Below are 13712 nucleotides of genomic sequence, written 5' to 3'. Positions count from 1 at the left end.
GTTACACTGGCACCGAGTGAAGCCCAGACAAAGGTAAATATTAACCCTGGGAGATTTAATACACACAGACAGACTGTTACACAGGGTGATGCAACTTTAATCGGGAGATTGGGGGCCAGTATATTCAACCTATGATCATAAAGGCCTTATCAATATCTAAGAACCCTTGTGCAGATAACAGTATATATGTACAGAAATACCTTCAAAGGGCAAAATCACAAATTAAAAGCTCACAAATAAAAAAAACCAAAACAAAACAAAAATCAAAAGAACAAAAAAAAAATCAGAACATGTATTTGGCTACCCATTACCATGTATGAGTAAGGATAAAGCTTATTTAATATAAGTTTAATGCTTCATAATACTTTAAAGATATTTTTAATTCACCATTAGTCAATAATATTGCTGCCATGGTCTTGAGTTGTTTATTTTACAGAATGAGAATTTCAAAATTTAAAAATATTACATGTATATTAATGATAATTAATGAATATTATTATTAAGTTCCAAGTGCTGTTGCAAAGAATGTTATTTAAAATTAATCTAAAACAAAACAAACTTTGAGATGCATATCAAACGGGCTCAAAGGGGATTGGATTCTTAAAGATATACCTATGAGATGTACGTTTCTTGTGAATTATTTCATTGACAATATCTATGTACACAAACCACTTTGAAAAAACAAACATATTATTAGCCATATTAGCTTGGATTGGTCAGTTTGGGGAGATTTCTCAGTAACAGTAAACAAGCTTATATTAATAACAGGACAATTTACAATACACTATATTAAGTGTATACAGGGTTACTACACACAAAAGAAAGTGCTCAGATGTGATGCAATTTGATCTGGTGTTGAGAAGAAGACCTGAAATAATGTTATGTCATCATGTCCTCAAACTGGGGAAAAGGGGAAGTGCAATGTTATGTAAGGCTGACCCCAGCCAAACCACTGGACAATGGGCAGTTATCAATGAGGGGGTCATTTATCTTGATGTGATCGCAGCCAATACACAAAACACATGTCGGAAGATAGGCACATTCATGCTTTAAGAAAAAATAAATATTTGAGTGCATTTAAAAAGAAATCAATTCAAACTATGAATTTACTAAAAAATATATATGTGCATTAAAAATGTATTATGTTGCCTGAGTACATGTATTTATAAGTACTTGTATAGAGAATTTAATGTACTGGGGTACTTGTATAGATCCATATCAGGAGTCAGTATCAACCAAAGTGGCAAAGTATCGACCATCAATGAAGGTTAATTAATATGTGGCTCGAGGGTTGATATAATGTAAATATGATATGGAAATAAGTACATAGATTTCTTTTATTATTCTAAAAATGTAAATTATCTGATTTAATCTAGCATTGTAATTATTTAAAGAAATTCAAGATTGTTTGATACAATTGTCCCTTTCTTTGAAACCCAATAGATCTATTAATAAGTCATTTAAATAAAAAATTATTAATAGCACACAGTCACCAGTTTTAAGAATCAACCTAGAAATTTAATTATTTTAATAAAATAAATTTCACTTTTTGAATTGAAACATCATTTTAGCACACCAGTCTTACAGTACATGTATATGAGATGGGTTTGGTTGTCTGGATCATGGAGGTATTTTGATGTCACATGCAATTTAATGCAGAATCTGTGAACACTAGACAAAATTGCTAGCACATCACCTAATTGATATTTTTTTTCTCATTTCAAACTTCTTTATAATGTTTTTGATATGTAATTATGTTACTCTTTAAATTAATTTAAAAAATGGGGCATTCGAATGTCTTTTAACTGATAAACAACTATGTTTGTTTGCTGAAACTATACTTTTATTCTTTTTTTTACATAATAAATCTTATCAATAGTTTGAAATACCACTGATAATAGCCTTCTTTTAACGATTTCTTTTTTTGAAAATTAGTTAAGAAATCAAGCCAGGTCAAATCAAGAGTGTAGGGGGATTTATCCCTGGTATATACATTGTAGGTCCATAGACCCTTCGGACTCAGGGTGTAGGGAAAACAACCAAGGGTAATTAAATCCCCATTTATAACTCGAACCTGGCAGTCAATAAGATGTATTGTATTTTATCATTGTCTTGAAAATGCGACAGTGAAATTTCAGAGAGAGAGAGAGAGAGAGAGAGAATTATTTATAAAGCATATGTTTTTTGATACTTATAGACTTCCAATTATCTATTTTATCTTTGTATAAATTAATTAACATTTAATTACATCAGGCTGGGTATTATTTGGTATTTCATCAGAGTAACTAATCTGATTTTTATAAGACAACAGATGGGCCTAATAAGGTTGTCTATATATAGAAATAGTTCCTCGTTTGGCTCTGATTGACAGAGCTAGTAAGTTACAAGACAGATGTTAACTAATAAGATACTGAAACTGAATAGTGACTATCAACTGGTATTAAACAAATCTTGATCATCTCCGTAAAACTATTTCTAGTGAAGTTAGAAGAATAAGTGGAGGGGGGGGGGTGGCTGCCACGCAATATTGTTCGGCTCTTTTAACCACTTGGTAACTTGTTAATGTGGATTTTTTTCTAATGAGTATATTAATTCATTTTTATAAATAAGCTTTTAGTAAACATAAAATGATCGAATCAGAAAATCTACCATGGTATTAAAAACAAAATCTACATTTTTTTCTTAATTTCTATCACCGATATTAATGAATATTTCCATTTCTAATTGTTTTCTTTAGCTTTGATAACTCTTTGAAAGTAAGTTAAGTTGATTTCTTGATAATTCCACTGGAATGTTAATTTCGTAACATGATGGGTCATAAGCAAAGGAGGCCTACATGTAATATGCATGTAAATCTTGTAGGACTGTCTTTGTATTTAAATGGAAAAAAAAGCCTTAATAGGTCCTAGAAACATATATATACATAACACTTAAATTGAAAGTGAATTTAAGAAAAAAAAATGAGGTGAGAAAGTGTTACAATCCAGGATTGGAATTTAAAGGGCAAGGTTATAGTGGATTGTTGTGTAGAACTTGTTTCTGAACCATCTCTATAGGTATGATGCTACCAGGTTGTACATGTATATATTTGGACAGCACACAGCTGTCTTTATGGCCCCTGTTCATTTGAATATTCCTCTTTGTTCTGTGCTTAGATTTATTCAATTAACATTCCATTATCAGTACTAAATCCTGACAATGCTACCTTAGTCATTGTGTTTTTTTTTCACGCTTGATTGGTTAATCTTTTCGGTCATTGAACTGCGAAGACTACAAAAAAGGCAACAGTATAATCTCCCTTTTAAACTTAAAAAACCCTTTCATAATACAACCTTGCACAATGTTAGCGAAGTTAAAATCTTATTAATACAGATTATAGGACCGATCCCCACATTAAGAAACCCACTCAGCCATATCAGGGCTTTACAGATGCCAATTTCAGTGCTTTTTTTGATAATACAATTTTATTTCATTCAGTAATTGAAAACATTATTTTCATACTGATTTAATTATCAGATCTGCATAAATAATATTTATGGATAGAGTAACAATCGTTCATGTTAATATTTTCCTTTCAATACTTGAGGGTAGAAATTGTGAAGGCCAATGGAACTAGAATTTCATAGGCTTCACTTATGTGTTCTGAAATTTAGGGTTATTATATCTGACCATTATGAAGCATATAACCAAGGCAAAGCTAATGAAATATCCAGGTTTACTACAGAAAATTCTTAGATGAGAATACATGTACCGGGAAAGACTGAATGAAATATTAAGCTACATAAAAATACACGATATTTTTTGAAAATTTCTATCACGTACATCACTTTATAACCTTACCAGGCCTAAAATAAAATATTGTTTGTTTGCAGTTGCCTACCGACCCACTGAAAATAAACCCGACCCAAACTTTTTTTTAGCCATTTTGTAATATTATTTTTTCCCCTAAATTTTGCAGGATATTGAAACTGTTTCATTTTCAATTTTTGTCTTTATCAATCAGTACTATTATACCAAGAGTGGAGCTTATTCACGTATAGTAGGCTTATGAAAAAAATCTATTTTATGTTTAAAAATATCTAACAAAAATCTGAAAACAATTTTTTTTCAAAAAAAAAAAAAAAAAAGGATGCCTACCTACCTACCCAGTCTAAAAATTATAGGTCGGCAACTGCAAACAAAGAATTTTTTAAGCTTGGCCCCAGCTTGCCTTTACTTGTGAAAATCAGAATGTTACATATACACTGTATCTTCAAAGAGATAAATTGATGGAGAGTATGTTGGAAGCCATAGATATTGGACAACTCATATGGCAACCCGGCTAGCCTTTTGCACTTTCTACCCATACATTATTACATGTGCTAACCATGATGACTTGCGTTTAATCCGCGGGAGAAAGATCTGATGAGGTCGGAGACACGTCCCATAATCCTCTGTCTGTCACCTCTGGGTAATTAGTCTTTCGACAGACTTAAGGACAGTCTTACGTAACAGTGGAGCAGTACTGGCATTGCTATCATCCGATTGGCAAGATTCAATTTTTTCTTCTGTGATTCATTTTGTAATAGTTGGCATAATGGGTGTTAAGGGTGGTATATTACTTGGCTGTGTAATTACGGAAAAGCTGAGGCTATTTCTTTACCTCCAGCCTCTCTGGCCGCATTCTTTTCTTGTACGGCTTTGTCTTCTTGCTCAAATAATATCAAGAAATGTCATAAGAATTAGAAATGAAGTCTTAATTGAGCTTGAAGAACAGCTAAAAAAAGAACTTAATCAGTCAACAAAATAAGATATAGAAGTTTTCTTATTTTTTCATATATATTGTAAATATCAAGAAATGTCAAAAGTATTAGTGAGTTAAATACTGTATGAAGCTTGCAAACCATCTAATAAAAGAATTGATTAATTATACCTTGAACATTTTAACCCCCCAGAAAATCAATATCAACCAAGGCAGTCTTAAGGTTGACAATGGTTTTCAAGGGATAAAAAGTTCTTGATTTTGTGGCCATTTAGCAATTCATTTTTTTTTTGGCACTTAGGGCCATTAAGCCATCAGGGTTTTCAAGCAACTCAGGGCCATTGAGCAGTCATCATATTTTAGGCTTTCAGGGCCATTAAGTGGTCAGGTTTTTAAGACACTTAGGGCCATTGAGCAGTTAGGATTTTTTAGGAATTCAGGGTCATTAAGCCATCAAGGTTTTCAAGGCACTCACATCCATTGAGCAGACAGGGTTTGCAAGGCACTTAGGTCCCCATTGAGGGGTCAGGGTACTTCAAGGCACTCAGGGCCATTGAGCAGACTGAGTTTTTTAGGCACTTAGGGCCATTGAGCAGCTTGTTGAGCAGTTTTCTTGGGTTTTCAACGCACTCGGGGCCATTGAGCAGCCTGGGTTTTTTAGGCACTCGGGGCCATTGAGCAGCCTGGGTATTCTAGGCACTCAGGGCCATTGAGCAGACTGAGTTTTCTAGGCACTCAGGGCCATTGAGCAGCCTGGGTATTCTAGGCACTCAGGGCCATTGAGCAGCCTGGGTTTTCTAGGTACTCTGGGCCATTGAGCAGCCTGAGTTTTCTAGGCACTTAGGGCCATTGAGCAGCCTGGGTTTTCTAGGCACTCAGGGCCATTGAGCAGCCTCAGGTTCTACTTGTAGTGTGCCATGACAAGGCACCTCAGTTAATTCAGACAAAGATTTCCCATTCTGCCAAAAAATTCATTACAGTAAAGTTGATTTGAAGCCATGATCCTGATTTCTTTATTAACTAATTAAGCCTACATATACATACAAATTTCCACCCACTATAAAGATTTACAGATATGATCATGTATTCCATAAGGAAGTGGCCCCCTGTCCCCTGGGGACACCATGTACATCACGGCAGGTAGCGGTGGTTCTACCCAGGTACGTGGGTACAGGAGCCGTGACAGATGTGGTCAGGTTGATTGATGACGCTTCCAGTTATTAATCTCAATTCAGAGGCATCAATGATTTGCCTCCCTTGTTTTAAGGTCATGTAAGGGTTATTATTTACCTTTATGAGCAACTGAACATTACCCTAAATCTGGAAATTTTTACTTCAATTTATTTTTGCAAATCTGGATCAAAAAAGTGTTGTGTTTCAAAATTTTGCAAATTGTCATTGGCGCTAAAATTAAAAAGCGCTTAAAAGGTTTAAAACAGTTTAAATTAAGTTATGCATGTACATACAATGAGTTACGCATGTACACATATTATTTAATGATGCAGCCAAAAGAAAACATGATTCACCAATTGCTTGGCTATTATTACTATCAACAAGTTTTGAGCTCACTCTTTTTATTTGATCACCTGTTTTCATGCATCTGTCTGAGTTATATGTTTATTTGTTTTTTCCCCTGTGAACTTTTCACATTCTTCATTGACCACTGGGACAGTTTTACCAAAAGTTGACGTGATCGAAGCATCCCTGAATTAGTAAAAGGGCTTTTCAAATTGCTTTAGTAAAGGAAGTCTAATTCCATGGGAAGATAGTTAACAAAAGGTAAAAAGGATCATGGGTTTATTAAGAAAAAACTCTTTTTTCTCAATATAACCAATGGGGTAGAAAAAGTGAAACTTGTGACTGAAAGCTTTTTGAGATAGTGTAGATTCAAATTACAAAATTGAGATCCTGTGCTCTAGCTGGGATAGGGTGGGGTAACATAATGGGTTCAAAGTTTTAAATTGAAACACAGGGGGAAAAAATTGAAATTTCTCAAGAACCATATGACCTGAGAATAGATGAAAATTTCTCGTGGTATTTTAGAGCATGTTTAATATAGATTGTAAAGTCTCCTAAGTGTAGGATTGGGCTATAATAGGTTTTGAAATTTTACTTGCAGAATAAATTTAATAGCAACCACTCTTTGTTTACATGGTAAAAACTGGGTTGGGGCAATAATTATAAGGCTTTATAAACCATGAAGATATATAAATCTGAAATATTTACTGTTCCAATCCAGTTTATACCATATATTTTGGGTTGCTTTTAAATTCATTCCTTATATTATAATTTCCATTCATTAAGCATAAGAAAATAAGATGATTGCCCTTTATAGAATGACTTCAAAGTGTGCACAATTTAAATGTTAAGTTGGGCAGATTAATACATTCTGATGCAAGTCATTATGACATAAGCAGCACAGTTTATACAACATAAAGTGATTTTTTTTAATCCAATGAAATGGCATGTTACAATCAAAATTTAATTATATTGAATAATAAACAAATACATTTATCTTAATCTTGTACCACTGGTCCAGAAAAATTGATGAATCCGCCAGACACAGTCTGAATTTTAAATTGTTCAATTTAGGCCCCTAGATTATAATACATGTACTATAAAGCTAAATTTTCATATCTATTATTTTTTCTTTTCCAGACTTTCCGGCTCCCCCTGAGTTATAAATATGCCTGCCCCTCCCCCTCGACCTGGATGCTGGTCATCAACTCCCTCATTACCGTCCTGGGGGTGGGGCTCCCAGTGGCCAGAAAACAAGGTACGTCTATATTTAATTCAGCTTGACTGTTTTATGTACATTTCTAAATAAGCTAGTCTATCACTCTCAAATTGGTCCCTGAATGAGAGAAGGTGTAATTCCTGTATATAGACATTATTGCAGCAGGAATAGTGTTCCTACATTAGGCTACATATCATAGAAGGCTGAGCCCGGACCACTGGTTACAGGGTCCAGGGCTTGGTACTAATAATACCTGTTAGTGAGGAATTTCTTTAGCTTACATATGTAGCCCTTTGATGAGGTTGATCCATAGATATATCGACTTCACAGAAAAGCATATCTAAGGGTTCTTTATTTATATTGTATAATCACAGAAAATTTTCAAGAAAAAATGCCTCTTAATCGAGGTCTTATTTCATTGTTTTTGTACAAGTGAAGAGGGTGCAATAAGATATTTATTATTATTTGTTATTAAATAATAAATTTTAAAAAAAAACCTCTTTTTTCATATTTCAGGGTCAGCTTTTCAAGGAATGTGGGGTGAATTAGCCAAAACTTTGGAAGAGTTCCTGTTTCCCAAGCAGTAAGTCAGATCAAAGAAAGATAACTCTAGTATGTTTACAATAACTTTTAAAAATGTGTAAGAGCTACGGCAGTTAGAACCATTTACAATGTCAGGTGTGTCAATTTTTAGTAGCCCCATAATCCCAAGTAAAGATAATGTTCAACAAGGATTGGAAGATATTTGAAAACATTGAGAAAATTAATAATTAAACGAGTAAATGCACTTAAAGATAAATTTGTGGACAAGTTGCTATAACATTTTGTATGCTGACCTGTACCATTTGACACTGACTTTGTATGTTTATAAAGTACTGATGGTCTGTTTGATTACAGATCTTCCCCTGCTACATTATCCATGGAAGATTTCCAGAGAGACGAGGCCATAGACTGTAAGGTAACAGATAACCGCCTATTACCAGACACTGGTTAGATGGTGGAACATTACACTTCAAAATTGTTTAAAACTTCTAGTTTAAAAAAAATCAAAATCCTTTATTAATTGGAAGGTAGAAGAGTTCCTGCACTTTGTAAGGTGGTTTGTCATGGGTGTTTTTTTCTCCATAATTGCAAAGAAGAAAATGGTTTAAATTATACACTTATCATGTTACCTTTGTCATATAGAAATACATGTACTGTAAACGTGGAAATTTTTTTACGGTGTGCTAATTTTGACTATATTGACGATTTTTCTTTTCTCGTCAAAATTTACACTCGTCAAACTTCGCATCAAATATATAGCGTCACGACAGACATTGACCATTGTACAACTTAACCGCTTAATTTTCTCGGCGTTCCCCTATTAAAACTAGATCAAAGTTATTGTTAATTTCCTTTGTAATTAGTTATGAAAACATAGTGATATATAATCACATTTTTTAAAAAACCATTGAATCTAAACTAGTGTATCAAATACTGCATGCGTTACTTTGTGTAATTATCACCTCAGTTAATTGATCGCCTATAATAATGAAAACAAAATACAAAAAGGCAATTTATTTAATCAAATCTTACACACTTGTAGGGTTTGTGCCATCTTACACACTGTAGATGGTCTAACTCTGGAATTCATTGTTTTTTACTTTGTGAATTCAAAGATACATAACTCTTGATTAAATATTTCGTCAAAATTAACACTCGTCAATTTTCGGAAACAAAAAATCATCAATTTTTTAACTTGTCAATATAACCACGTTTACAGTATGTCCTCTGTTTATAATTACAGGTAGTACAATTAATCCGAGATGACATCTTGCCATTTGCCTCAGCAATTCCACCAGACTTTGTCAAACAAATCATGAAGCTGCTCAACAGGGGCTCCATACATTCCACCTCATCAGATTCCTTCATAGGTCAGGACTCAAATATCACAAAATATGTCTGTCTGTCTATCTGACTATATAAATATGGGCTCTTGTCTTGTGTTTTGGAACTGAAAGAATTTTTTGATGTTGGATAAAACAGCTATATAGCACTCGTATTACTCATATGATCTCTTTTCTACCTTTATGCTTCTAAATAAAACATGAAATTTACTATTTTAGTTTTATAGATTTAAATTTGTTCAATTCGTAACCCCTCGTTTGCCTCTTGGGAAGGGGGGAGGGGGGACCACTTATAATATTTAACTTTTCAAATACTGTAAATGTATTATATTTAGCGTGTACGATATTTGGCGGAAATTGACTTTTGAATAAGTTAGCGTAGATTTGATTTTGCGCATTTCTTCATATTCTTATTTATGTGCATATGTGCAAGACATTTAGCTATGTATTTGATTTAGCGGTTGCTGCGATCCGCCAAAGCCGCTAAAAAGAATACACAGCCAAATGTCATACGTTTACAGTACTAAACTGATTTCTGCTTTACTCGAGCCAGAGTGCCCTGGTGAGTGAAGTGTCCCATGGGTCTTTCGTTGGGATTATTGGTATAGGGTACGTCATGGGATGCCTTTTTAGCTCACCTCGATGAAGTCGAGATGAGCTTATGCTATACCCCGGGCGTTGGCGTCGGTGTCAACGTCCCAGGTTAAAGTTTTAGGTGCAAGTCCATTCCCAAGTAACTATAAGCCCTACCTGACCAAACTTGCATGCATGATGCATCTAGGGATGGACACTACCAGACTTGCTTCGGATGCTGGGTTTGATCTACATTTTCCAGATGAGTGACCAGGTTAAAGTTTTTGGAGCAGGTCCATTTCCAAGGAACTATAAGCCCTACCTGGAGCAAACTTGCATGGATGATACATCTAGGGATGGACACTACCAGACTTGTTTAGGATGCTGGGTTTGATCTACATTTCCCAGATGAGTGACAAGGTTAAAGTTTTTGGAGCAGATCCATTCCCAAGGAACTATTAGCCTTACCCGGTCTAAACTTGCATGGATGATGCATCTAGGTATGGACACTACCAGACTTGCTTCGGATCTGGATCTGACCTACATTTTCCATATGAGGAACCAGGTTAAAGTTTTTGGAGCAGATCCATTCCCAAGGAACTATAAGCCCTACCTGGACCAAACTTGCATGCATGATGCATCTACGGATGGACACTACCAGACTTGTTTCGGATGCTGGATCTGACCTACATTTCCATTCCCAAGTAACTATAAGCCCTACCTGAACCAAACTTGCATGGATGATGCATCTAGGGATGGACACTATCAGACTTGCTTCGGATGCTGGATCTTACCTACATTTTCATTCCCAAGTAACTATAAGCCCTACCCAGACCAAACTTTCATGGATGATGCATCTAGGGATGGACACTACCAGGCTTGCTTCGGATGCTAGATCTGACCTATATTTTCCCAAACAAGAGACCAGGTTCAAGTTTTTGGAACAGATCAATCCCAATGAACTTGAAGTCCTAGATATCTGCAGTATTAACAAAGTTATGAATATTTGTTTACACTATACATGTTTTTCACACTAGAGGCTTAGAAATGTGTATATGCCATGTAAGGTGTTAAAAAGAACTTGCAAGAATATTGTTGTTGGGATAAATATCAACTATTAAGAAAATTTGATGTATATGATTTGCATTACTTACACTGATAACATTCGTCGAGGTGAGCTTCGTAATCTTTGATTACCTATGTTTACTAGATGAAATACACAAATCCCATTTATTTTTTAAATAACATTACCTGACAATTTTTTTAGACACAGACTCGAGTAAGAAGCTGAGAGAGGAGTTCGCCAAGATCTGCTTTGAGACATTACTACAATTCTCATTCATTAATAAATCAAAAAGTGAGGAAGGTGCAATAACCAAAATGGCGGTGATGTCACTGCTTCAGCGATGTCAGGAAGTGGTCCGTAAGCATGTGGAGGATGAAAGACTCAGCGGGAAATGTCCACTTCCCAGGTAATTCTTTATTGGTATAGGTAAGGGATTTCTGTACAATGGAGAATGACAATTCAGAGGGAAGTTTCCTCAGCCTTGTTACGTTTACTGTAGAGGTATTGGTACGTATACCGTAAGTGGTCCTAAAACTTGTTAAGGGTGAGGGGAAAGGGTATTGTACACAAGTTTGTGTAACAGCATACATCCTTTATGCTCTATATCAAAGAAAGGTTTCTCCTATAAATTTTATTGTTTTTGATTATTTTGTATTAAAATTGAAACTTTTATCATCAATGCACACAGCTAGTATCCCAATTATAGAAGCAATTGTTGATTGATCTATTTATTTTTTGTAGACCAAGGCTAGCAGAGATGGCCTCTGTCCTTAAGGCAATTACAACACTGCTGAAATCCCTGAAACAAGCTCCACCAGGCAATGGTAACACACTATTTCAAAGCTTTCAATGAAATAAAATTGAAGTACTGGCATATAACCTATTTGTGAAGGCTAAATGAGTACTATATTTTCTTTCCCTAAGGCCCAGTTGGGGCTCTTCTCACCAATAGAATGCATTGCACCAAAGTGTTTTTTTCCAATCTTTATTTGAGTCAAACATTCCCATCAGCGTAAAGCAACACCTCATTCCATTGGCTGACCTTTTTAAAGCTGATTGTCTGGGTGGGAGTCAAATTAAAGACACAAAGCACGTGCAAGTTTTCTGTAAACTTTAGTTTGTACTACATCACAAAAAGCTAAACCGATTCAAATCATGTTGGCTCCGCCTACTACGATTTAATTGGACGACAATTGTATTTTTCTTTGCGTAATACTTAGTAACCGTCATCAAGTATATGTTATTTGGGTTTTAACTACCGGTAATCAGCAATCAGAAAGATAACCAATGAACAATTTTTTAAGAATTTAGCAAAGAAGAGCTCAGACTCTTACGCAATGTGAAAAGAAACTCGTTGGTGCAATGCATGATATATTATCATAGGGAGAGATTGTAAAGACCTTGATCCAATATGTATCTACATGGTACAGGCTAAAATATAATCTGTCAAAATAATTATTGGTGGCAGTATTTTTGCTCTCCCCTTGGCTAAGTCAGGTTCATACTTCACCCATAGAGTGCATGTACATATATGTACTGTGACCTTGTGACTTTGGTCCAGTCAGGCTGAATTTTCACATCTAGAGTATCCATTCAAGTTTATCTAGGCCTATATAAATCTTTTTCATTTAAGAGGTCACTTAATTTTTTGAATACCTTATTTTGCTTGAGATAGTCATTCAATTCGACTCTTTATTAGCAAGACAAATTTTCACGAATTGTGGTTATTGTTCCTTATAATCTTTTGGAATGCTAATATACCCAAGAATGAAATTTTCGTGAGCACACAGTCTCGTGTAATTATGCACAAATAAAATTATCGCTAATGAATAGTGATTTACAGAATTCAGTTCTTCATGTGAGGCTAATAAGGATGAACTGATAATTATGTTTCCTGTTATAAACTGTGGATGTTTTTTCTATTTTTAGTGGAGAAGCAGGTTTGGAGGATGGTGCTCCACTTGTACCCCTGTCTGGTGGACTGTACCACCTCTCCCTCCCCGAGCGTGTGTAAGGCGCTCCGAGACGCCCTCCACGAGTACGCTGACCTCCTGTCTCCCCCGACAACCGCCGTCACCAACGGAACCACCTGATCAAAGAACAGATCAAAACTGGAACAAAGTAAAGCTCAGAACCCGACCTGGTGTTTGGTTCTGGTGCATTAGTGCAATCAACAATGTTATTTATGGTGGAAGGGATTTATCTTGTGATATTCTACAGATCTGCAAAGGCAAACTATACTTAGAGGAACATTAGTGGAGTTCTAATGCTTAGGTTTAACTTTGTATAGAAATAAAAAAGGAAAAAGTAATGGTTGGTCATAAAATAGAGATGTTAATGTATTGCTCATGAAAGAAAAGATATGTCACATACTGTATGGGTACTTATTATGCAGAAATCAAACAAGGGCCGTTTTTTATGGTTATTGGACCTTGTTCTTTACCACAGCACAACTTTAAATAATGGACCATATGGTGCAATCTTATATAAGTGGTATCAGTATTTCTGTGTACATGTATTATCTATTATTAAGAAAAAATGTTTAGGCAGTATTCATAAATTAGTGCACTAAAGATTGAGCTACCCTCCTTCCCCAGTAAAAGAAAATCTAGGCAAATATGTACACATTTGGTATATATAATATACTTATATATTTTGAAAAGTGTTAGTGGTTTTTCATTATTTATCACATTACTCATATTAATATGT

The 13712-nt window shown here is 34.9% G+C and overlaps 1 protein-coding gene across 2 annotated transcripts in view; it reads left to right on the top strand.

The window, feature by feature from the left end:
• Positions 1-13310, top strand: part of LOC134278432 (protein MON2 homolog) — a 145646-nt gene extending 132336 nt beyond the window's left edge. For both annotated transcript variants that reach the window (XM_062760750.1, XM_062760749.1), the window contains 7 exons: positions 7400-7517; positions 7995-8061; positions 8376-8436; positions 9265-9391; positions 11205-11409; positions 11745-11827; positions 12933-13310. In XM_062760750.1, the coding sequence (XP_062616734.1) occupies positions 7400-7517; positions 7995-8061; positions 8376-8436; positions 9265-9391; positions 11205-11409; positions 11745-11827; positions 12933-13096 (825 nt within the window). In that variant the 3' untranslated portion in view covers positions 13097-13310. The remainder of the gene's footprint in view (positions 1-7399; positions 7518-7994; positions 8062-8375; positions 8437-9264; positions 9392-11204; positions 11410-11744; positions 11828-12932) is intronic.
• The last annotated feature ends 402 nt before the right edge of the window (positions 13311-13712 follow it).

The sequence above is a fragment of the Saccostrea cucullata genome, unplaced genomic scaffold (assembly GCF_032062105.1).
Source record: "Saccostrea cucullata isolate Sc308-1 unplaced genomic scaffold, CSIRO_AGI_Scuc_v1 ctg414, whole genome shotgun sequence".
NCBI classification, from domain to species: domain Eukaryota; kingdom Metazoa; phylum Mollusca; class Bivalvia; order Ostreida; family Ostreidae; genus Saccostrea; species Saccostrea cuccullata.
This window is presented reverse-complemented; position numbering and strand designations above follow the sequence as displayed.